The sequence below is a fragment of the Marmota monax genome, unplaced genomic scaffold (genome assembly GCF_021218885.2).
Source record: "Marmota monax isolate L192 unplaced genomic scaffold, Marmota_monax_Labrador192_F-V1.1 WCK01_AAM20220418_F8-fsc00005, whole genome shotgun sequence".
NCBI lineage: Eukaryota > Metazoa > Chordata > Mammalia > Rodentia > Sciuridae > Marmota > Marmota monax.
The window spans coordinates 29,614,137-29,637,298 of NW_026692254.1; the positions used below are offsets into that span (position 1 = coordinate 29,614,137).

The 23,162-nt window shown below is 42.7% G+C and overlaps 1 protein-coding gene across 2 annotated transcripts in view; it reads right to left on the minus strand.

The window, feature by feature from the left end:
• Window positions 1-23,162, minus strand: part of Ap3b2 (adaptor related protein complex 3 subunit beta 2) — a 43,630-nt gene that overhangs the window by 16,585 nt on the left and 3,883 nt on the right. For both annotated transcript variants that reach the window (XM_058577473.1, XM_046438255.2), the window contains exons 2-10: window positions 7,012-7,087; window positions 6,802-6,876; window positions 6,382-6,477; window positions 2,630-2,790; window positions 2,139-2,205; window positions 1,848-2,030; window positions 1,464-1,747; window positions 1,169-1,223; window positions 744-815 (exon numbers count right to left, since the gene is read on the minus strand). In XM_058577473.1, coding sequence (XP_058433456.1) covers window positions 744-815; window positions 1,169-1,223; window positions 1,464-1,747; window positions 1,848-2,030; window positions 2,139-2,205; window positions 2,630-2,790; window positions 6,382-6,477; window positions 6,802-6,876; window positions 7,012-7,068 — 1,050 coding nt within the window. In that variant the 5' untranslated portion in view covers window positions 7,069-7,087. The remainder of the gene's footprint in view (window positions 1-743; window positions 816-1,168; window positions 1,224-1,463; window positions 1,748-1,847; window positions 2,031-2,138; window positions 2,206-2,629; window positions 2,791-6,381; window positions 6,478-6,801; window positions 6,877-7,011; window positions 7,088-23,162) is intronic.

Genomic DNA, 23,162 nt, shown 5'->3' on the forward strand with positions numbered 1-23,162 from the left:
CAACTAGAAAAAGTCCTTCCCCACATTTTATAATTTTCTACCCTCTTCTCACTTTACTATCTTTCAGGAACAGATTTTTCCATGTGTCTCATGATTAGCTACTTAATGTCTCCTCCTCTTTCCGAACAGACACAGTAGACAGAGACCCTACCCATCCACTAGCAGAGGGTCCTAGTGGAGGGTCCCTGATTAGCTTGCTCCATCTACATCCACTAGATCCAGGAATAAGACTAATACATAGTAGATGCTCCCAAGGGTTAGGAGGATTAATGAAATCACTCAATAATGACACAGCAGAGCAGGAATAGGATGGAGGTTCAGGCTCCTTCCACTTTCTGTTCATGTTTGTTTGCACAAAAGCCTGGGGGGAGCAGGCGTAGGGGTGACGCAAAAATTGCTGTGGAAAAAGTATGGAGTCAGGAGAATTTTGTGACCTTGGGGCAGTTACTACATTTCCCGGAGTCTATGTTTTTATAAAATGGAGGTTATGTATACTTTATAGGGTTGTTATTAAAATCAAGTTACTTCTTATGTGAAGAGTAACTTGTGCATAGTAGGGAAAGGGCAGTCCCCTTCTCTTTGGCTCCCAGAGCAAACAGCTGCGGTATAGGAAGCCCTAGACTTAGCCCCAGAAACAGGTCACCACCAAGGTGGCCACTGTCAGCTGTTTGAATGAGTATGTGGGAATGAAGAGGTAATAGGGAGGGTCTAGAGAGGCCAACTGCACTTGGCCCATCACTCACCTTTAGGATCTTAATCTGGGTGGGATCAGTGGACCTGATGTAGAAGCTCTTCAGGTAAGGCTCAAACATACCCTGGTACAAGAGAGCATCCCCAGGGAGTTTCAGCCCATCCCCAGGCCTGACTCTTCCAGAGCCACCCTCCCCTCCTGACACTGAGCCTACTACCCTTCCAGCTTCACCACTGCCCTCCCCTTCCCAAGTCTTCATCTCCCCATCTCAGATCTGACTTGTTCTTTTTTCACTGGGCATCCCCACTCAGTGGTCCCTCAGGATCCAGGCCTTGTTCCTAGCCTGCATTTGGGGATCTTCCCTTTCCCACACTTTGCACAGCAAGAACAATCCCCCATCTTGCCCTATGCCAGCAATAGTGCCTCCAGAGCCCACAGGAGCCTTCCAGGCAGAGTCAGCTCAGATTGCATGCTCACCCGGCGCTTGATGGACATGGTGGCCACATTCTGGAGTACTACGTACTGCACCTCGCTGCAGAGAGGACAGGTGAGAGGTACCAGGCCCCCTCAGACGAGGCAAGGGGCAGTAAATAGGGAGGAAGACAAGTGGGTTAAATAGTTGGGAGGAGAGAGCCAGTAAGAGAAGGGCAGGATGCAGGGCAGTATGGGAATGGTGAGGAGGGTTGAGGAGGGTGCAGTAGGGTGAAATACAACCAGGACTACAGAACAGCCAGGGTATGGGAGTCAGGAGGCGCTGCGGGGTGTCACCAACCTGTGGCTTCGCAACAGGCGCACTAGTGCCTTGGCGATGACGCCCACCTCTGCCTTGGGTGCCAGGTGGAAGTAGAGCTGTGCCACCGCCATCACCACCGCAGCACTGCGGCTCTGCAGCAGTGGCTTGGTGTTGCGTAGCAGAAGCCGGTGATCAGGATCCATGACATAGGGCTTTCGAGCGGGTAGTGGAGTGGCAGTCGCCTCCTCAGACCCAGTGCCCTTGGCCTCGTCTTCCTCTGAGCCATAGAAGGCTTTCTCAGGGTTCTCCTCTAGCAGGGATTCCTGGAGGAGGCGACAGTAGCACCTGTGGGCACCTTCCTTAGGTGATACACCTACTAGCTCTGCCCTAAGTCAGGGTTGGCTGGGATCCTGGCCTACTCACGTTCTGGGTGGGACTCAGGAACTGTGTGCGGGCATAGCGGGTGAGCATGCTGATGATGACCACCTGGCCCCATTCCTCCACGTCAATGAGCAAATTACAGAGTTTCCGGTAGTTTTTGTGAATCAGGTCGATGCGCTCTGGGCATACCTCCTCGAAAGCCATCACCACGCTGCCTGCCACCAGCTGGGGAACAAAGGCAAGAGAAAGTGAACAGGAAGGACAAAGGACCCTGGGGCAGCACCTGCCCCAACATTTTCTCCACTCCCCCCCGTGTACCCATCACACACCCACCGTGGTCTTGTCAGCCAGAAGCTTCTCAATGACTTCTATTAGTTGGTCCTTCTGGTCAGAGTCCAAACTGAGGGAGAAATTGTTGATAGGATTTACTCCTTCCTATCCCCATTTTTTTCAGTATCTCCCAAACCATGTTCACCTCCTATACCCCAGCCCTATTCATCCAGAGATGTGAGCCCCCACTGTCCTCCAACTCAGTTCCCATATTATTTTATTTATTTATTTATTTTTAAAGAGAGAGAGAGAATTTTTTAATATTTATTTTTTAGTTTTCGGCAGACACAACATTTTTGGTTTTGCATGTGGTGCTGAGGATCGAACCCGGGCCACACGCATGCCAGGCAAGCGCGCTACCGCTTGAGCCACATCCCCAGCTCCCGATATTATTTTAAACTCTCAGTCTGTAAGACTTGGGAGATGGCAGGGTGAGTCTGGGGTTTAAGAACCAGTGAGAACCCTGAGGAGAGAAGGCCAAGGCTGGGACATACCTGTAGAGTTTAGGGATGGCATGGGCAGCAGTTTTCCGCACATAGGGTGACATGTCTGAGGCAGCTTCCTTGATGGCTAGCATCATGATGGGCACTATAATGGGCACACGGATGCTAGAAAGGACGCGGAGGGCACTGGCACGAATCAGTTGGTTGGGATCCTAAGGGCAGAGGTGGAGGCAGAGCTGTAAGAGGGCACCAGTGCCCTGATGGATGGGGACACCACACCTCTGTAGGTCACTATCTCTGGCTACTACGACCAGTTCTTGAATCCCTGCCTCCTGAACTGAGCCTGGATAAGGTGCCAGTATTGGAGAATTTGAGGGCATTGCCTGCAGGCACTGACTCTTGGCTCCGGCTGAAGAAATATGACACCTGGACAGGTGTGGCAAGGGGCAGCACTGCTTTCAGAAAAAGTGAAAAATCTTCAGAATCCCTAGAGTTCTTTAAACACCTCCTGTTCCTTTGGAGAGTCTTTTTATGCCTGAGGTACTGCCAGCAAATGCAAGTTGGTCTTTCTTCCAAAGAGGTCACCCTTAAATTCTTCTCTCCCAGCAACCTCTCAACAACTGCTCTTATTCCACAGTGTTTAAGACAAAGTAGCTGCATAGCACCCTCCTCTTTACTTCTATTGCATCCTCTATATATCTGATAATCTCTAGACACACTGTATTATAATCATAGAGCTTAGGGCTGTCTTCCCACTATTAGTATCATCAGCAAGAGCAGCAGCTAAAAATTATTTATCTTGAAGAATGACAATGGGAAAGACGCTGGAATACTAGAGGACAGATGTTACCCTGATTTTCTAAAATGGAGAAAGAGTCACAAAACCACAGATGAAATTGATGACAATCCCTAGAAAAATTCTGGAACTGATTTTTAAACAGGTGGTTTTAAAGCACTTATTTAAAAAACAGGAGTCTATATTTCCTTAGAGATAAATCATAACACATCAACTGCTAAAACCTGGTTCTCTTTTTAATTTTTTTTAATATTTATTTTATAGTTGGACAAAATACCTTTATTTCACTCAATTATTTTTTACATGGTGCTGAGGATCGAACCCAGGGTCCCACGTGTGTGAGACAAGCACTCTACCGCTGAGCCACAACCCCAGCCCCCTGATTTCCTTTTTTAAAAAACATTTTTATTTTTGGAAATAAATGTAGAGTCACCAAAAAAAAAAAAATCTATTTGCCTTTTTGATAGTGCAGCGAGGCTAGTAGATGTTAGTAACTATATCTTGATTTCAGCCAGGCATTGGTGGAACTCTCTCATAACATTTTCTGCATTGCCATGTTTGATATAGCCCTTTTGTTTCACCTAATATGTAAACTTTTTTAAAATATATTTTTTAGTTGTTGATGGACTTTTATTTTATTTATTTGTATGTGGTGCTGAGAATCGAACCCAGTGCCTCACACATGCTAGGCAAGTGCTTTACCACTGAGCCACAACCCCAGCCCATATGTAAGCATTTTTAAGAACAGAATTCAGTTCTGTTTTATCTCTATTACCCACAGCCCTTTGTACATGAAAGATATTAAAAATTTGTTTCTTGCTATTGATTACGATCCTTCCTTATAAGACAGGAAAATGCTGACCGGCTAAACATAGTGAAACATTGTGAATCCACAACTTGTTAAAAAAAATTGGTTGGTTGGGGCTGGGGATGTGGCTCAAGCGGTAGCGCGCTCGCCTGGCATGCGTGCGGCCCAGGTTCGATCCTCAGCACCACATACAAACAAAGATGTTGTGTCCGCCAAATACTAAAAAATAAATATTAAAAAATTCTCTCTCTCTACCTCTATCTCTCTCACTCTCTCTTTAAAAAAAAAAAAAAAAAAAAAAAAAAATTGGTTGGGGAAGGTTTATTAACAGATTGGTGTCAACCTGGAAACATAATATGCCAAAGATTTGAACAAAGTTTGTGCTCTCCAAATAGCTTAACTTGGAGGAGGACATAAAGTTGAAAGGGACAAAATTAAAATTCAGAATCACCTTAGCTTGAATATTGTGTTAAACCAATAAAACAAAACGGTAGGGTTTCATAGGCGATTCGAGAGATTGTTTGCATAAAAACAGGATGGATTATCTGCTTGCCAGGTAGAGTCCCTCTTACAGGTATTTGAACTAAAAATGTGGAAAGAATAGGGAAGTTACATTAGAGCTGAAAATCTGATGTGAAGAAAGAAGGCTGCCTGTACCCTGGAAGAATTTTTTTTTTTTTTCCTGGAGAGGGAGTGATAGGGATTGAATTTAGGGCCTGGCACTTGATAGGCAACTGCTCTACCACTGAGTCACACCTCATTGAAGATCCCTGGAGGATCCCTGCAGATCCCTGGAGAAATCTTAAATTAACCAGGAAAGCACCCATTAAAGACTCATGCATGCACTTAATATACATGAATTCAATACTATATCATGGACAGAATAAAACTAAAGGTAAGAATATTCACAGTTTAAAACAGTATGGTGATTCAGCTCATCACTCCATTCTAGAGGACTTGAATTTTCCCATTGTCCTTCCCTTTTGGTGATTTCAACTTCTGCCTCCCTCAAATTACACAATAGATGTGATGCAGGTATTTAAAGATGGGCATTTTTACTACACTGGAACATCCATGACAAGCCAACTACTTCTGGTGCTAAACAGAATAGACTGATATGTTCCACCTCTTCAGAAACCATCGTCTGTACCAAACTTATTGAGAATGAAACTCTCAGGGTTAGTTTTGACATTATGTGTTTTTGTCCTTTGTGCTGACCTTAGAACTCAGCCTCTAAGTGAAGGCTACTCTCATGCATGATAAACTGTTGTTCTCTGTGTAGCTCATTTGTTCTCAGGAAACACCCTGTCCTCCCTAGTGAGTTCCAGGTAAAAAGGTTCTGACGGTCATTGTTCTCTATGGATACCAGAACCAGGTGAACCTATCCATGAAGGAATGAGGAATCCAGATTGTCACTCCCCCTGCAGAATTCTTCCCCAGGAGGTTGATTTCTACCCGGCCATGGCCACAATTCACATCTTTACACCAGTGGAGGCAGGAACTAAGGGGTTCTCTAGTGTCAGGGGCTCATGTGATTCATACTGGAGGCAGACTGATATAGTTGGATTGTCTCCACCAAAATTGATGTTGAAATTTAATCATCATTTTGAGGTCTTAGGATCAGGTGGGACCTTTAAAAGGTGATCATATCAGGAGGGCTCTAAATTCACAGATTAACGAGTTAATGGCTTATATAAACAGTGGGTCTGTTATAAAAGCCAATTTGGCTCTGTTATTTATATCTGCCCCTCTCACCATGTGATGTCCTATGCCACCTCAGGATTTTGGAGAATACCTACCAGCAAGAAGCTCCTCATCAGACATGGCCCCTCAACCTTGCCTTCCAGTCTCCAGAACTGTGAGCTGAATAAACCTCTATTCTTTATAGATTACCCAGTCTGTGGTATTCAGTTATAGCGACAGAAAATGGACTAAGACACCATCATTACCAGAGGCTCCTAAGAGGTAGAAAGATATGGGCCCTGAGTACCTACTTGATCTATCATGCCCCTTCTGTGCTTGGCCTCCACTCTCTGAGTTCCTGGCTGGTCCTGTCCTCTGACTTAGACCCTAACTTTTGGCAGGTGGGAAGAAACTTCCAGAGCCTGCTCCCCTGCTCATAGCCTCTATATGGGCCCACTCTTCCCACAGAGTTCCAATGAAGCTAAGGCCCTAGGAAGGCAAATGGAGATCTCTAACCTTTAGGCCACGTTGGAAGGTGGAGATGGACAGCAGAGCCAGGTCTTGCTGTTCCTCAGCGTAGCGCACCAGGTACACATAGACAAGCTTCTTCACCTGGGGGAGAGTGGGTTTCTCACCAAGAGATTTTTTTCAGCAGATGCTCGTACATCCACCTCCCAGGATGTCATCACCCCAGTCAATTGCAGTCCACTGGGACAAATTCTTCAGTGGGATATAGCATCCTTGAGAATGTTTCAGGCCCTTCACCCTGATCCATATCCAATTCAGGGATATGTAGCCAATGTCTTCTGGATCAGGGATATTTCTGAGCATGTTGGGCCCTCAAGGGCTGACTCATTTCCTTTATCATTCCCAATCCAGCTTGAGTTTAGTCCTGGCACTGGGGGGATGGGAGGCCCCTCACTGGGTAGTGCTCACCTCTATATTCTTACAGGCCACGTTCTTCACCACAGCAGGAAACAGGTCTGAGGCATTCTTCCCACGGGCAATCATCTGGGTGGTGGGGTCAAAGCAGAGGAAGAAGAGAAGAGGCACAGCACTGATTAGGGGAATGTCCAAGAAGCTGAGGAGAGCTGCTCTTTAAACCCAGGACCCTCCCAATGGAAGGCCCCTTCCCTCCCCTCTCACCGCCACAATCCTCTTCATGGCCTCTAGCTTGAGGGAATCCTTGTTGGTGTCCAACATCTCTTTCAGATCATCATGCCTGGGGGAGGCACAAGAGGTCAGCTGAGGGCAAAGGACGGAGGTGGGGGTATCAATCACAAGGGTCCAGACAGAAAGAAGGGACACAGGCAAGGAAGGCTGAGACAAGACCCAACCAGAGGAGAGGGACTAGAGCAAAGGTGACTGGAAAGGGATAAAATATAGATTAGGGGACTCTGGGTATCAGGAGAAACATGTGGGCCAGCCAGTGTTATGACTCCTATTACCTCAGAATGTGAGCTTATTTGGAAATAGGTTTGTTAAAGATGTGATTACAGATGCTCTTTCATTTAAAAAAGGGTTACGGCCCCATAAATCCATTATAAGTTGAAAATATTCTAAGTTGAAAATGAATTGAATACGTTTCACCTACCAAATGTCACAGCTTAGCCTATCTTCCCTTAAATATGCTTAGAACACTTACATTAGCACAGAATTGAGCACTGAAATATCATATAGCATATTGCCCAGAAAAAGATCAAAATTCAAAATTCAAAGTAGTTTCTACTGAGTGCTTATCACTTTCACACCATCATATAGTCAAAAACTCATAAATTGACCCATCATATAAGTCAGGGACTGTCTATTCCTAAGCTATTATAGTTTGGATTTGGAATGCCCCTCAAAGACTTATGTGTTGAGGGCTTGGTCCCCAATACAAAAATGTTCAGAGATGGGGCTTTTGGGAAGTGATTGGTCCATGAGGGCTCTGACCTCATGAATGAATTAATCCACTGATGGGTTCATAATAAATGAACTATTGGGAGGTGGTGGAAACTGTAGGAGGTAGGGCCTAGGTCACTGGAGGCATGAAGGGTACATCTTGTCCCTAGCCACTTCCTCTTGTTCTCTGCTTTCTGGCTCTCATGAAGTGAGTAGCTCTGCTCTACCATGCCCTCTCTACCATAATTGTCTGCCTTACCACAGGCTCATAGCAATGGAGCCAGCCAACTATTCATTCATTCAGACTGAAACCTCTGACTGTGAGCCAAAATAAATTTCCTCTTTTACATGTTTTTCTCAGGTATTTTGTCATGCAATAAAAAGCTGACTAACACATAAGTTAAATGAGGTCATACCATAGTAGGGTGGGTTCCTAGTCCAATATGCTTGGTCATCTTATATAATATGACAGCCATGTGAAGAGACAAAGATAGAAGAAGAATGCTATGTGAAGAAGGAGAATTGAAGAGATGCATCTAGAAGCCAAGGAATGCCAAAGATTGCAAGCAAACCACCAGAATCTGGGAAGAGGCAAGACAGTACTCTCCTACAGGATAAAGAGACATCATGACCCTGTAGACATCCTAGTTCAGACTTTAGGCTCCCAGAACTATGAGACAATAATATATTTTTTCTAAGCAACCGATGTTGTGGTGCTTTGTTACAGCAGACATAGGAAATTAATATAGCCAGAGACTGAGAGTTAGGAGACGAAGGAAGGGTGAGGGGTGGGAAAATATGGACTGTACTCAGAAAACAAGGTCAATTGAATGGATAAGAAAGACCAGTTAAAAGGAAGTGGGAGGACTGGGGATGTGGCTCAAGCGGTGGCATGCTCGCCTGGCATGCACGGGGCACTAGGTTCGATCCTCAACACCACATAAAAATAAAAAATAAAGATATTGTGTCCACCTAAAACTAAAAAATAAATGTTAAAAAAAAGGAAGTGGGTATTCAATAAGAATAGGATGCCTTTGCTCCATACCTAGTGTGTTTGCAGGTCCTGACCTCACAGACAACACCGATTCCAAGGACTAGACTGGTCCCAGAGACTTTACAGATAAATAGTCTTACAATAAAGACCAGATCTATCACTCAACATTCAACAATCATTCAAGGAAGTTATAAAATCCTAATGAGAGAAATATACAAACATTTGAATAAGTGATCCCTTGTGCTTGGTTGAGGAAAATAAACATAGTAGCAAAAGAAATACATAAATTTTACGTGCTGTCTGCTGAATTCCAAAGCAATAATTTTCTAAAACTTTGTTAAGTAATAGTGAACATTATCTGGAAAAAAAAAAATCAGTAGGTAAGCACTCCAAAAAATATTTTTTTGGGAAAAGAAGGATGGCAGACAGCTCATCCCTCTAGATATCAAAACATAACACAAAAGACAATGATAAAAGCATATTGTACCAGGTTAAAAACAGAAGATCAAAAGTCACTGGGGAGGAGCTGTGGCTGTAGTTCTGTGGCAGAGTGCTTGCCTAGCATGTGTGAGGCACTGGGTTTGATCCTTAGCACCATATGAAAATAAACAAATAAAATAAAGGCATTCTGTCCATCTACAACTACAAAACTTTTTTTGAAAAAAGATGCTTGGGCTGGGGATGTGGCTCAAGCGGTAGCGCGCTCGCCTGGCATGCGCGGGACGCTGGGTTCGATCCTCAGCATCACATAAAAATAAAGATGTTGTGTCCACCGAAAACTAAAAAATAAATATTAAAAAATTCTCTCTCTCTCTCTCTCTCTCTCTCTCTCTTAAAAAAAAAAAAAAGATGCTTTAGGGTTGAGGATGTGGCTCAAGTGGTAGTGCGTTTGCCTAGCCTGCGTGAGGCATTGGGTTTGATCCTTAGCACTATATAAAAATAAACAAATAAAATAAAGGCATTCTGTACATCTACAACTACAAAACTTTTTTTTTAAAAAAGATGCTTTAGGGTTGAGGATGTGACTCAAGTGGTAGCACGCTCGCCTAACATGCGTGAGGCACTGGGTTCGATTCTCAGCACCACATAAAAACAAAATAAAGATATTGTGTCCACCTAAAACTAAAAAATAAATATTAAAAAAAGATGCTTTAAAAAAAGTCACTGGGGGTGGTGCTCAAAGCAGCGGCTTTAATAGAGATTTCGCACAGTCTGTTAAAGCTCCTTTCACCGTTAATCTGTAGTGGACCACTTTGCCAAGGAGCAGGAAGAACAAAGAAATCGAAAAAGAGACGCTTGGCTGCTCAGAGCCGAGGGCGCTTTGCTCCCATCTGCTTCCTCTTTCGCTTCGCTCCGGGCGGAGAAGCTGAATGTGTAATCAGCAGTGGATTGTAAGTACCCGAGGCAAAGAAAGCTCAGTGCGCCCCGCCTTTTTTTTTTTTTTTTTTTTTTTTTTGAATATTTTTTATACAGGGAGAGTTTGTGGATTGGGATTGCTGGCGGGGCTGTGGTTTCTGTGCCGAAAATCCACTCCGCGGGAGCCGCCATTTGCTTTCTGCTTGCTGTCTTGATGGCTCTGTATACACTGTCCGGCAGCCGCACCTAGAGGTTGGAGCTGGGCTGCGTGCCGAGCCCTGTCCTCCAAAGGCTGGACTGCAGCCTCGAGCGTCTCTGTGGCCTGTTCGCCGCTGCACCTTCGGGCAGAGCCTGCTCTGGGGTCGTTCTGCACCCCCCTGCCAGGGGACCCGTGCTCCGGAGGAGGGGGACGGAGAGCCACAGCGGCAGCCGCTTGGGCCCCTGGGGCCTGGCACCGGGCTGAAGAGCTGCGGAGGCCAGGGAGGCTCTGCTACGGTCGCAGACAAGCGCGGACGCTCGTCAGCGCGACCCAGAGTTTCATTTCTAGAAATCTGGACTGGAAACAGAAGCAGCAGTTTGTATAATCCCAAGAACTTGCTTATACCAGGAAGCTGTAAGGGCAACATGAATATTACTGAGGAGATGTAACATGGTGGCAGGCGCAGAGAGATCAAGTCTCTGACATCTTCAACTGCGCGGGCATAGGGAGCCGTAAACTGTCTAAATGCTGTTTGCTCAGGATCACTAGGCAATGCTGAGCTGACGTGGATCTGGGGTGTACAGGCTGGGCCCCTCAGAACACACACACAGAGCCCGAATCGGAGGCAATTAAGCTCCGGTTCGCCTGCTTGGTGTGACTCAGCACTAACGATCCCGCTGAAATAATTGGCCGGCCCTTAGGAACTTACAGAGGTAAAAGCCAACCGAGCCTTCATAGGCAGTGGCCACAGGACTGAAACGGGGATTGGGAGAGACAGTCAGGACCCACCCGTTGCATTGGTCATCTGGCAAAGGGAACAAACGGTCACCATTTGCATGGGATATCACCATGGCAGAGAAATGGCGTCACGGGCGGAGGAGATAACTGCATTGAAACCAGCGCGACAGGTGTGTAATCCCCTAGCCATCTCTCTCCACACAGCAGGGAAACCTTAAGGGCCACTCCCAGCTCTCCTGTGAACGCAATAACCAGACCGAGGGAATCAGGAGTGGCGAGGGACTCGCGGCGCGGAACTCCCGGCTACCGCTCCCACCAGTGCTGACAACTGAGGGCTCTTGCACCAGCTACTGGGGGCGTGGCTACAGGAGGGCAAGCAAATTCGCTGGGGGATCTCAGCCCCAAGCTCTACAAACTTAGGGTCTGAGGGAGGCAAACAGGGAGAGTGAGCCCAGGTGTTCATGAAAACAGGGCTCCCAGGAGCAGCAGACCTGGCGTGTAGCCAGTATTGTGGTGAGCGCCACAGGTGAGCACGGCCTGGCTTGAGGAAACACAAGACAAGGCCCTAGACACTCAGGATTGGAGACCCGCCCAGTCTAGGAGAAAGAGCTGCTGCACAGTGAATGGTTCCCACCTATTGAGAGGAGAAGCTTGGCCCAGTGGGCACAGCTCCACCTACTGGAAGAGAAGTTAATAGAACTCTAGGACTGCATTTATTATTATTATTATTATCATTTTTTTTTCTTTTCTTTTTCTTTTCTTTTTTTTTCTTATTTTTCTTTCATTTTCAATTTTTATTTGTTGTTGTTCTTTAATTTTTTTTCAATGTTTCTATTTTTTTAATTTTTTTTATTTTATTATTATTATTATTTTAATTTTAATTTTCATTTTTTATTATCACTATTATTTTTGTTAAAATTTTTTTTTTCGTCTTTTCTTTCTTTCTTTATTATCTAATCTTTGTTATTCTTGTTTCTTTTGTCTTTTCATTTCTTTTCAATCTTCTTATTCCCCCTTCCTTGAATTCTACCTGCCTACTCTCATTCTCTTTAGTGACTTCTTCCCTTCCCTTCTAATATCTTTCCTCTCAAGCATCAAATAAATCTATAAGAGTAAACAGTAACTCAGCAGTCAAACAGAACAAGAAGTAACATGAGCAGCATAAAAAAGCAAGGAAGAAAAGGAGTACAAACAATGAAGGACAGCCTAAATATTCAGGAGGACCTAGAGTCAGCAGAAAAATGGTCATATAAAGAACTCAAGGAATACCTTAGACAGATGGAATGGAACCTTAAAGAAGATACGAGACAGCAAATCCAAACAGTGAAAGAACACTTTGAAAATGAATTACATAGACAGATAAAAGAAGAAGTTAATCATCTTTATCAGGAGATTGAGATTATAAAAAAAAACCAAACAATAATTCTAGAAATGAAGGAAACGATAAACCAAATTAAAAACTCAATTGAGAGTATCACTAACAGAGTGGAGCAAGTAGAAGCCAGAACATCAGATAATGAAGACAAAATATATCATCTTGAAAAGAGCCTAGCCAACTCAGAAAGGCTGGTTAAAAACCACGAGAAAAACATCCAAGAGATATGGGATAACATAAAGAAACCAAACCTACGAGTCATCGGGATAGAAGAAGGTACAGAGATTCAAACCAAGGGAATGAGTAACCTGCTGAAAGAAATAATTACAGAAAACTTTCCAGAAATAAAAAAGGAAACGGATATACAAATTGTAGATGCATACAGGACACCGAGCACACAAAATCACAGTAGACCAACGCCAAGACACATTGTTATGAAGAAATCCAATATACAGAACAAAGAGAAAATACTAAAAGCTACAAGAGAAAGGAGGCAGATTACATTCAGGGGTAAACCAATAAGGTTAACAACGGATTTTTCATCACAGACGCTGAAAGCGAGAAGATCCTGGAACAACGTATTTCAAACACTGAAAGACAATGGATGCCAACCAAGAATTCTGTATCCAGCAAAATTAAGCTTCAGGTACGATAACGAAATAAAAATCTTTCATGATAAACAAAAGCTAAAAGAATTTGCAGCCAGAAAACCAGCATTGCAAAGCATCTTGAGCAAAACACTACACGAGGAAGAAATGAAAAACAATAACCAAAACCATCAGTGGGAAGTGCCTCTATAAAGACAGAGGGCGGGGGGAAAGCTAACCATGGAGAAACAAACTAAATTTAAAAAAAAAAAAAAAAAAAGAAGATAAATAATCAAACATGGCTGGAAGTACAAACCATATATCAATAGTAACTCTAAACATTAATGGCTTAAACTCTCCAATAAAGCGACATAGGCTGGTAACATGGATTAAAAAAACAAATCCAACAATATGCTGCCTCCAGGAGACACATCTGATTGGAAAAGACATACACAGGCTGAAGGTGAAAGGTTGGGAAAAAATATACCATGCACACGGTCCTCGTAAGCAAGCAGGGGTGGCCATCCTCATATCGAATAAAATTGACTTCAAGACTAAATTAATCAAAAGGGATAAGGAAGGACATTATATACTGTTAAAAGGAACCATTCACCAACAAGACATAACAATTATCAATATTTATGCACCAAATAATGGTGCTGCAACGTTCATAAAACAAATTCTCCTCAAGTTCAAGAATCAAATAGACCACAACACAATAATTATGGGTGACTTCAACACACCTCTCTCACAATTGGACAGATCCTCCAAACAAAAGCTGAATAAAGAAACTATAGAACTCAATATCACAATCAACAACCTAGACTTAACTGACATATATAGAATATATCAACCATCATCAAGTGGATATACTTTTTTCTCAGCAGCACATGGATCCTCCTCAAAAATAGACCATATATTATGCCATAGGGCAACCCTCAGTAAATATACAGGGGTGGAGATAATACCATGCATTTTATCTGATCATAATGGAATGAAACTGGAAATCAATGATAAAAGACGGAAGGAAAAATCCTACATCACATGGAAAATGAACAATATGTTACTGAATGATCAATGGGTTACAGAAGACATAAAGGAAGAAATCAAAAAATTCTTAGAGATAAATGAAAATACAGACACAACATATCGGAATCTATGGGACACAATGAAAGCAGTTTTAAGAGGGAAATTCATCGCTTGGAGGTCATTCCTCAAAAAAAGGAAAAACCAACAAATAAATGAGCTCACACTTCATCTCAAAGCCCTAGAAAAGGAAGAGCAAAACAACAGCAAATGTAGCAGAAGGCAAGAAATAATTAAAATCAGAGCGGAAATCAATGAAATTGAAACAAAAGAAACTATTGAAAAAATTAACAAAACTAAAAGTTGGTTCTTTGAAAAAATAAATAAGATCGACAGACCCTTAGCCATGCTAACGAAGAGAAGAAGAGAGAGAACTCAAATCACTAACATACGGGATGAAAAAGGCAATATCACAACAGACACTACAGAAATACAGAAGACAATTAGAAATTATTTTGAAAACCTATATTCCAATAAAATAGAAGATAGTGAAGACATTGATAAATTCCTTAAGTCATATGATTTGCCCAGACTGAGTCAGGAGGATACTCACAACTTAAACAGACCAATAACAATAGATGAAATAGAAGAAGCAATCAAAAGACTTCCAACCAAGAAAAGCCCAGGACTGGATGGGTATACAGCGGAGTTTTACAAAACCTTTAAGGAAGAATTAATACCAATACTTTTCAAGTTATTTCAGGAAATAGAAAAAGAAGGAGCTCTGCCAAATTCATTCTATGAGGCCAACATCACCCTGATTCCGAAACCAGACAAAGACACCTCAAAGAAAGAAAACTACAGACCAATATCTCTGATGAACATAGATGCAAAAATCCTCAATAAAATTCTGGCGAATCGGATACAAAGACACATCAAAAAAATTGTGCACCATGATCAAGTAGGATTCATCCCTGGGATGCAAGGATGGTTCAATATACGGAAATCAATAAATGTTATTCACCACATCAATAGACTTAAAAATAAGAACCATATGATCATCTCAATAGACGCAGAAAAAGCATTCGACAAAGTACAGCATCCCTTTATGTTCAAAACATTAGAAAAACTAGGGATAACAGGAACTTACCTCGACATTGTAAAAGCTATCTATGCTAAGCCTCAGGCTAGCATCATTCTCAATGGAGAAAAATTGAAGGCATTCCCCCTAAAATCTGGAACAAGACAGGGATGCCCTCTATCACCACTTCTATTCAATATAGTTCTCGAAACACTGGCCAGAGCAATTAGACAGACGAAAGAAATTAAAGGCATCAAAATAGGAAAGGAAGAACTTAAATTATCACTATTTGCAGATGACATGATTCTATACCTAGAAGACCCAAAGGGTCTACAAAAAAACTACTAGAACTAATAAATGAATTCAGCAAAGTGGCAGGATATAAAATCAACACGCATAAATCAAAGGCATTTCTGTATATCAGCGACAAATCTTCTGAAACGGAAATGAGGAAAAACACTCCATTCACAATATCCTCAAAAAAAATAAAATACTTGGGAATCAACCTAACAAAAGAGGTGAAAGATTTATATAATGAAAACTACAAAACCCTAAAAAGAGAAGTAGAAGAAGATCTTAGAAGATGGAAAAATATACCCTGTTCATGGATAGGCAGAACTAACATCATCAAAATGGCGATATTACCAAAAGTTCTCTATAGGTTTAATGCAATGCCAATCAAAATCCCAATGGCATTTCTTGTAGAAATGGATAAAGCAATCATGAAATTCATATGGAAAAATAAAAGACCCAGAATAGCAAAAGCAATTCTAAGCAGGAAGTGCGAATCAGGCGGTATAGCGATACCAGACTTAAAACTATATTACAGAGCAATAGTAACAAAAACAGCATGGTACTGGTACCAAAACAGGAGGGTGGACCAATGGTACAGAATAGAGGACACAGAGACTAATCCACAAAGCTACAACTATCTTATATTTGATAAAGGAGCTAAAAGCATGCAATGGAGGGAGGATAGCATCTTCAACAAATGGTGCTGGGAAAACTGGAAATCCATATGCAACAAAATGAAACTGAATCCCCTCCTCTCGCCATGCACAAAAGTTAACTCAAAGTGGATCAAGGAGCTAGATATCAAATCAGAGACTCTGCGTCTGATAGAAGAAAAAGTTGGCTCCGATCTACATATTGTAGGGTCGGGCTCCAAATTCCTTAATAGGACACCCATAGCACAAAAGTTGATAACAAAAATCAACAAATGGGACTTACTTAAACTGAAAAGTTTTCTCTCAGCAAGAGAAACAATAAAAGAGGTAAATAGGGAGCCTACATCATGGGAACAAATTTTTACTCCTCACACTTCAGATAGAGCCCTAATATCCAGAGTATACAAAGAACTCAAAAAATTAAACAATAAGAAAACAAATAACCCAATCAACAAATGGGCCAAAGACCTGAACAGACACTTCTCAGAGGAGGACATACAATCAATCAACAAGTACATGAAAAAATGCTCACCATCTCTAGCAGTCAGAGAAATGCAAATCAAACCCACCCTAAGATACCATCTCACTCCAGTAAGATTGGCAGCCATTATGAAGTCAAACAACAACAAGTGCTGGAGAGGATGTGGGGAAAAGGGTACTCTTGTACATTGCTGGTGGGACTGCAAACTGGTGTGGCCAATCTGGAAAACAGTATGGAGACTCCTGGGAAAGCTGGGAATGGAACCACCATTTGACCCAGCTATTGCCCTTCTTGGACTTTTCCCTGAAGACCTTGAAAGAGCGTACTACAGGGATACTGCTACATCGATGTTCATAGCAGCACAATTCATAATTGCTAGACTGTGGAACCAACCCAGATGCCCTTCAATAGATGAATGGATAAAAAAAATGTGGCATTTATACACCATGGAGTATTACGCAGCACTAAAAAATGACAAAATCATAGAATTTGCAGGGAAATGGATGGCACTAGAGCAGATTATGCTTAGTGAAGCTAGCCAATCCCTAAAAAACAAATACCAAATGTCTTCTTTGATATAATGAGAGCAACTAAGAACAGAGCAGGGAGGAAGAGCAGGAAGAAAAGATTAACATTAAACAGATACATGAGGTGGGATGGAAAGGGAGAGAAAAGGGAAATTGCATGGTAATGGAGGGAGACCCTCATTGTTATACAAAATTACATATAAGAGGTTGTGAGGGGAATGGGAAAATAAACAAGGAGAGATATGAATTACAGTGGATGGGGTAGAGAGAGAAGATGGGAGGGGAGGGAGGGGGGATGGTAGAGGATAGGAAAGGTAGCAGAATACAACAGTTACTAATAGGGCATTATGTAAAAATGTGGATGTGTAACCGATGTGATTCTGCAATCTGTATTTGGGGTAAAATTGGGAGTTCATAACCAACATGAATCTAATGTATGAAATATGATATGTCAAGAGCTTTATAATGTTTTGAACAACCAATAAAAAAAATTAAAAAAAAAAAAAGTCACTGGGGAAATTTCATGAAAGGATGTAAGTTGATACTTTAGGAACAAATAACTCCCCAATGTTGGAACAACTGCTATGCACCAAAGAATTTAAGTTGTGCACATACTTCACACCAAAATAAATACCACATTTACTTATAAATTATTTTTAAATATGGAAGGAAAGAGGAAATTTTATTTATTTTTATTTTTTAAAATATTTTTTTAATTGTAGATGGACACAATATTTTTATTTTTATGCGGTGCTAAGGATCAAACCCAGTGCCTCACACATGCTAAGTAAGCATTCTACTACTGAGCTACAACCCCAGCCCAGAAATTTTATTTTTTAAAATACGGTTAGTTATAGATGGATGCAATACCTTTATTTTATTTATTTATGTGGTGTTGAGGATCGAACCCAGTGCCTTACATGTGCTAGATAAGCGCTCTACCACTGAGCTACAACCCCAACCGAGAAATTTTATTTATTTTATTTTTTAAAAAATATTTTGTTTTAGTTGTAGTTGGACACAATACCTTTATTTTATTTTTATGTGGTGCTGAGGATCGAACCCAGGGCCTCACCCATACTAGGCAAGAGCTTTACCACTGAGCCATAACTCCAGCCCCAGAAATTTTATTTTTAAGGGCATAAAATTACCAGTAACAATATGGCTAAATTTTTTTTTAATTTAGGTATATAAAAACTAAATTTAAACCAGGCATGGTGGTGCATGCCCGTAATCCCAGAGATTTCACAGATTGAGGCAGGAGGATTATTGAGGCCAGCCTTAGCAATTTAGTAAGACCCTGTCTCAAAATACAATAAAAAGAGCAGGGTATGTGGGGATGTAACTTAGTTGTAGAATGCCCCTGGGTTCAATCTCCAGTATAAGAAAGAAAGAAAAAAAAAAAAAACACCTAAATTTAAAGAAAAAAATATGGCAACCAGAACCACTATTAAAAGTCCCATGCATAGGGCTGGGATATAGCTCAGTGGTGGAGCTCTTGCCTAGCTAGCATGCACAAGGCCTGACGCAAAAAGCCAAAAAAAAAAAAAACCCGAATAGTTCCACACGTGGTGACTTAAGCAACATAAATTTATTTTCTCATAATTCTGAAGACTATAAATCTGAGTGTGTCAAGGTGTCAATGGGGTTGGTTTCTTTCTCTCTCTGGCTTGTAGATAGTATGAAAGGTGGGTCAGAGAGTTTTTGAGAGTGGGTCAGAGTTAAACCCTAGGAAAGGGTTTATGGGAACTCCCAATTTATAGCCAGTTGGTCAGTTGCAATTGATTTCTGAAGCAGGGGGCAGTCTTATGGGACTGAGTCCTTGACCTGTGGGATCTGACACTCTGTCCAGGTAGAGAGTGTCAAAATTAAGTTGAATTCTAGGATACCTAGTTGGCATCTGCCAGATAATTGGTTGTTGGTGAGAAGAAATCCTTACACATTTTAGTTACCAGAGATGATATTTTCTGGTGAGTGGTGTGTATGAGAGCTGCAAAAACACACTTTGTTTTGTTTTTAAACACGCTGTGTTTTTTCCTATCTCTTGTCACTGTCCCTGTGTCTTCACATGGTCTTATCTCTACGTGTACATATGTCAAAGTTTCCTCTTTTTATAAAGAACCAAGTCATGGGCTGGGGCTGTAGCTCAGCAGCAGGGTGCTTGCCAAGCATGTGTGAGGCACTGGGTTCGATCCTCAGCATACATAAAAATGAAATAAATAAAATAAAGGCATTATGTCCATCTACAACTATAAAAAAAATTTTTTAAAAAAGTCATGTTGGATTAGGGCCAACCCTATACTTCATTTTAGCTTAATTGCCTCTTTAAGGACTCTATCTCCAAATAAGGACATATTCTTAGATACTGGGGGCTAAGCCTTCAACATATGAATTTGAGGGGGACACAATTTAGCCCACAGTAGGAACAAAATAGAAAATATTTGGTATATGGTAAATAAAAGTTTAATACTCAAAACTGATAAAGAATTGATATAAATTTATAAGATCTGTGTCCAGCATTCACTGTCAGGGATGCTATAGGCCCATCTGTCATCTGCTTGCCCCATCAGATAGAGAGAGCCCTGAGCTGTTGTTCTCCATTCACTGAGTAGAGCATGGGCCATTTTCCTTGGTCAAATACCCTTGAGTAGTAAACAACCCATCCATACTCAGAGGTCCTGGATCTGGTAGTCAAAAAGCAAAGATAGAACTGTGAATAAACACATGAAGAATGTATTTATATATAACTGATGGAATTGTTGGCAACCATACCCTCATGTTGCCAAGGCAATTTCAAAATGTAGTGAGTAGCTGTATGGGGGGGACCTGCACACACTAATCTCCCAGATGACACTCTGATAACACTGATAACCCACAGGGTTTGGTGAGTTTTTGTTTTTTGTTTGTTTGTTTGGTACTGGGGATTGAACCCAGGAGTACTTTACCACTGAGTTACATCCTGAGCTGTTTTTATTTTGAGACAGGGTTCTCACTAAGTTGCCCAGGATGGCATTGAACTTGACATCCTCCTGTCTCAGCCTCGCCAGTCACTAGGATTATAGGTATGTGCCACTGCACCTGGCTAATCGACAGCTTTTGATTCAAGTGCAAGAACCCATTCCTGAGAAGTATCATAAAAGGAAGAAATTAAAAATCAGTGTATGCAAAGTGAGTCAGAGAAGTGAAGCATTTACAAACAATAGAAAATAGAAATTGAGGCCAAAAATGCTAGGAGAGGGAAGAACATAATAAGAGAGGTAAATGTGCTGAGTGTGGTGACACATGCCAATAATCCAGCTACTAGGGAGGAAGAGACAGGAGGTCTGCAAGTTCAAGGACAGCCTCTGAAACTTTAGCAAGACCCTGTCTCAAAATAAAAAATAAAAGGGCAGGAGATGTAGTTCACCACTGGGTTCAATCCCCAATACCAAAAAAAAAGGCAAATGTGACTGCTGTTGATACTGAGAAATGAAAAATGGCCAACACTGACAGGAAAAGAGCCCAACATAACATGTTCCCTAGTGCCCTAGTCACAGGGCTGCAGAGTGTATAAGTGCCTAACAGATAAAATGAGGAAGGACAGAAGGAACCCTAGGATGCTGATGGCCCAGTAACTTCGGAAAATGTCTTTCCTGAGAAGATTTTTTATAGAAAGCAAAGTAGAAAAATGGTACCTTCCAGAACACAGAGGCCTTTGCTAACTATCAGGTTAGGGGTGAAGAAGATACCTAGACCCGCTCATATTAAATCAAAATTAACATGAGCCTGGGGAATGCTCCCAAAACCAGAGAACATGGCCCAGCCAGGAATAGAATATAACCATCTTATCACCCTCTCAAACAGCCCTGGTTGTCAGTTCCTCACGGGTGTCAAGCTCAGAACATTTGGGGTGTCACAGACCATTCAGGTGGGTTTGGATAGCACTGAGGGTCACTAGCTTCCCCAAATACAAACGTTCACCCAGGATCCTTTATATATGCAGTCAATTTACACACTCCACAGACACTCACAACCAGTATGATACACACATACCTCAGACACTCCCATATCCCCCATCATGGAACACTTATACCCCCTAGATAGACCCACACACACCCAGATACATAAACAATCCATACATAAACACATATACATACAACCCCTGCTGACACACATCTATAGCTCCCAGAGAAACACACCCACACACCCAACATAAACACCTCCCTCAGAAACACTCCTCACCCATAACCCCCATACCTATGCACCCACAAATACATATTACCATCCCCATAGATCCCCCTACAACAAGATCTCTCTACCATATCCTCATAGGGACCTACATATCCCACACAGATATACTCATCCCATAATACATCCTGCAGTCACACATGCCATTAGGTCATACCTAATAAAAATTTAACTTTGACAAAAGTTAGCCATTCCCATCTCATTCATTAAAATGGCCAGTGGACCCCTTTTTGAATTTTTTTAAATATTTTTATTTGTCAGTAGACCTTTATTTTATTTATTTATAGGTGGTGCTGAGAACCGAACCCAGTACCTCACACATGCTAGGCAAGTGCTCTACCACTGAGCCACAATCCCAGCCCTTTTTTGAGATTTTTTTAAATGAAAAATTTAGGCTTTGAGGATCAAATACATCTAGCCTCAGGGCTGCTCTGACTTTTTCTGAGGACTCACCCTGGGGTGACTCTTCATTTGCCTTCTTTGGGAGGTGTAGGAGTTGCCCAGTCTCCTTTAATTCTGGGCATTTCCTAAAGCTGACTTCTTCACACTTGCTCATACCCACAAATGCCACAGACCCCTGTCAAATGCACACACCCAAGGGCAACACCCCCACCCAACCTCCTGCACACATTCCAGGCCCCTGAGGGAGAAGGGAGCTGAGGGAAGGGAGTGGTCACTGGCTGTAAAGCAGATAGCAGGTCAGTGGGCATCAAATGCCCATTGACTCAAAACAGCAGCACCCTCCTGGGTGAGGTAGCCCTGGGTCCCTCACTCTTGCTTCTACCAGCGGATGTTCCCAAGAGGCAAAGGAAGGGAACATAGCAACACTCCAAAGCCATGAAACATTCATCTCCCACAGTCAGATCCCCTTACACTGTACTCACTCTGTCTTGACCCCTGGTCTGATCTGGCCTGGCCTGACCTGAGAGACTCTCCTGGAGTGGCTGGAGCCAGCCAGGGAGGTCAGACATGATGTTTGAGGCCAGTACATCTGCCTTCCCTCATCATCCATGTCCCAGTCTACTAACCAGGCAGGAGCTGGCCAAACAGTCTGTGATTTATCCTGCCCCCATCATCCATGTCCCATTCTACTAACCAATCAGGAGCTGGCCAAACAGAGCCCAGTCCAACCAAGGTCTGCAGGGAGAAAAAACAGTCAAGGTGGGACACTGACCCTAAATATTTTACTGTCCTCCTTCCCTTAGAGCCTCCAGGGAGTTAAGCTCCTTATCCCCACAACATACTCATACTCTCAACCCATATATTCCCTTTGGGCTGCCACCCAACACCCAGCCCCTGAGCCTGGACCCTAAATGCCAGTCCAGAAGAAGCTGGGCTGTGTGATGGCTACCTAGACTTCCTGGATGTCCAGTTTTAGGGGCTCTAGGGGGTCCCTCTTTACCTTAATGGCTGGCTCTGGCCTTGGCTGGCCTCTGGGCTAGATCCTTCAGGGGATGCTTCCAGAGTTGTGTCTTCCTCTGGGGCTTGAAGCCACCGAAGTTCCTCAGGCTGCAGGGCCTGGTACCAGGGTGGGGGCCCACCTTCAGGGGCCAGCACAGGGCTAGAAGCCTCCTGATCTGCCCCACAGGTCCCTCTGGCCCCTGGGAGCTGCAGGAATCGCTGCATTGGGCATCAGGTCCTGCTCCAGGATAGGACTGAGCTGGTCAGTGAGCTGGGGCTTTCTGTCACAGTCACCAGGAGGCCGGCCCCAAAGTAACCTGACACTGGCCAGGAGGGAGGTTCTGGTTTCCTCTTCCCTACTCAGAGATGAGATCTCAGAAGGGACAGAAGGGCAGGGCCTGTGGACAAAGTCTACCCCAATCTCTGGGCAGGGAACTCCCCTCTGATACAGGCAGAGGCAAGGAATGCCCTCTT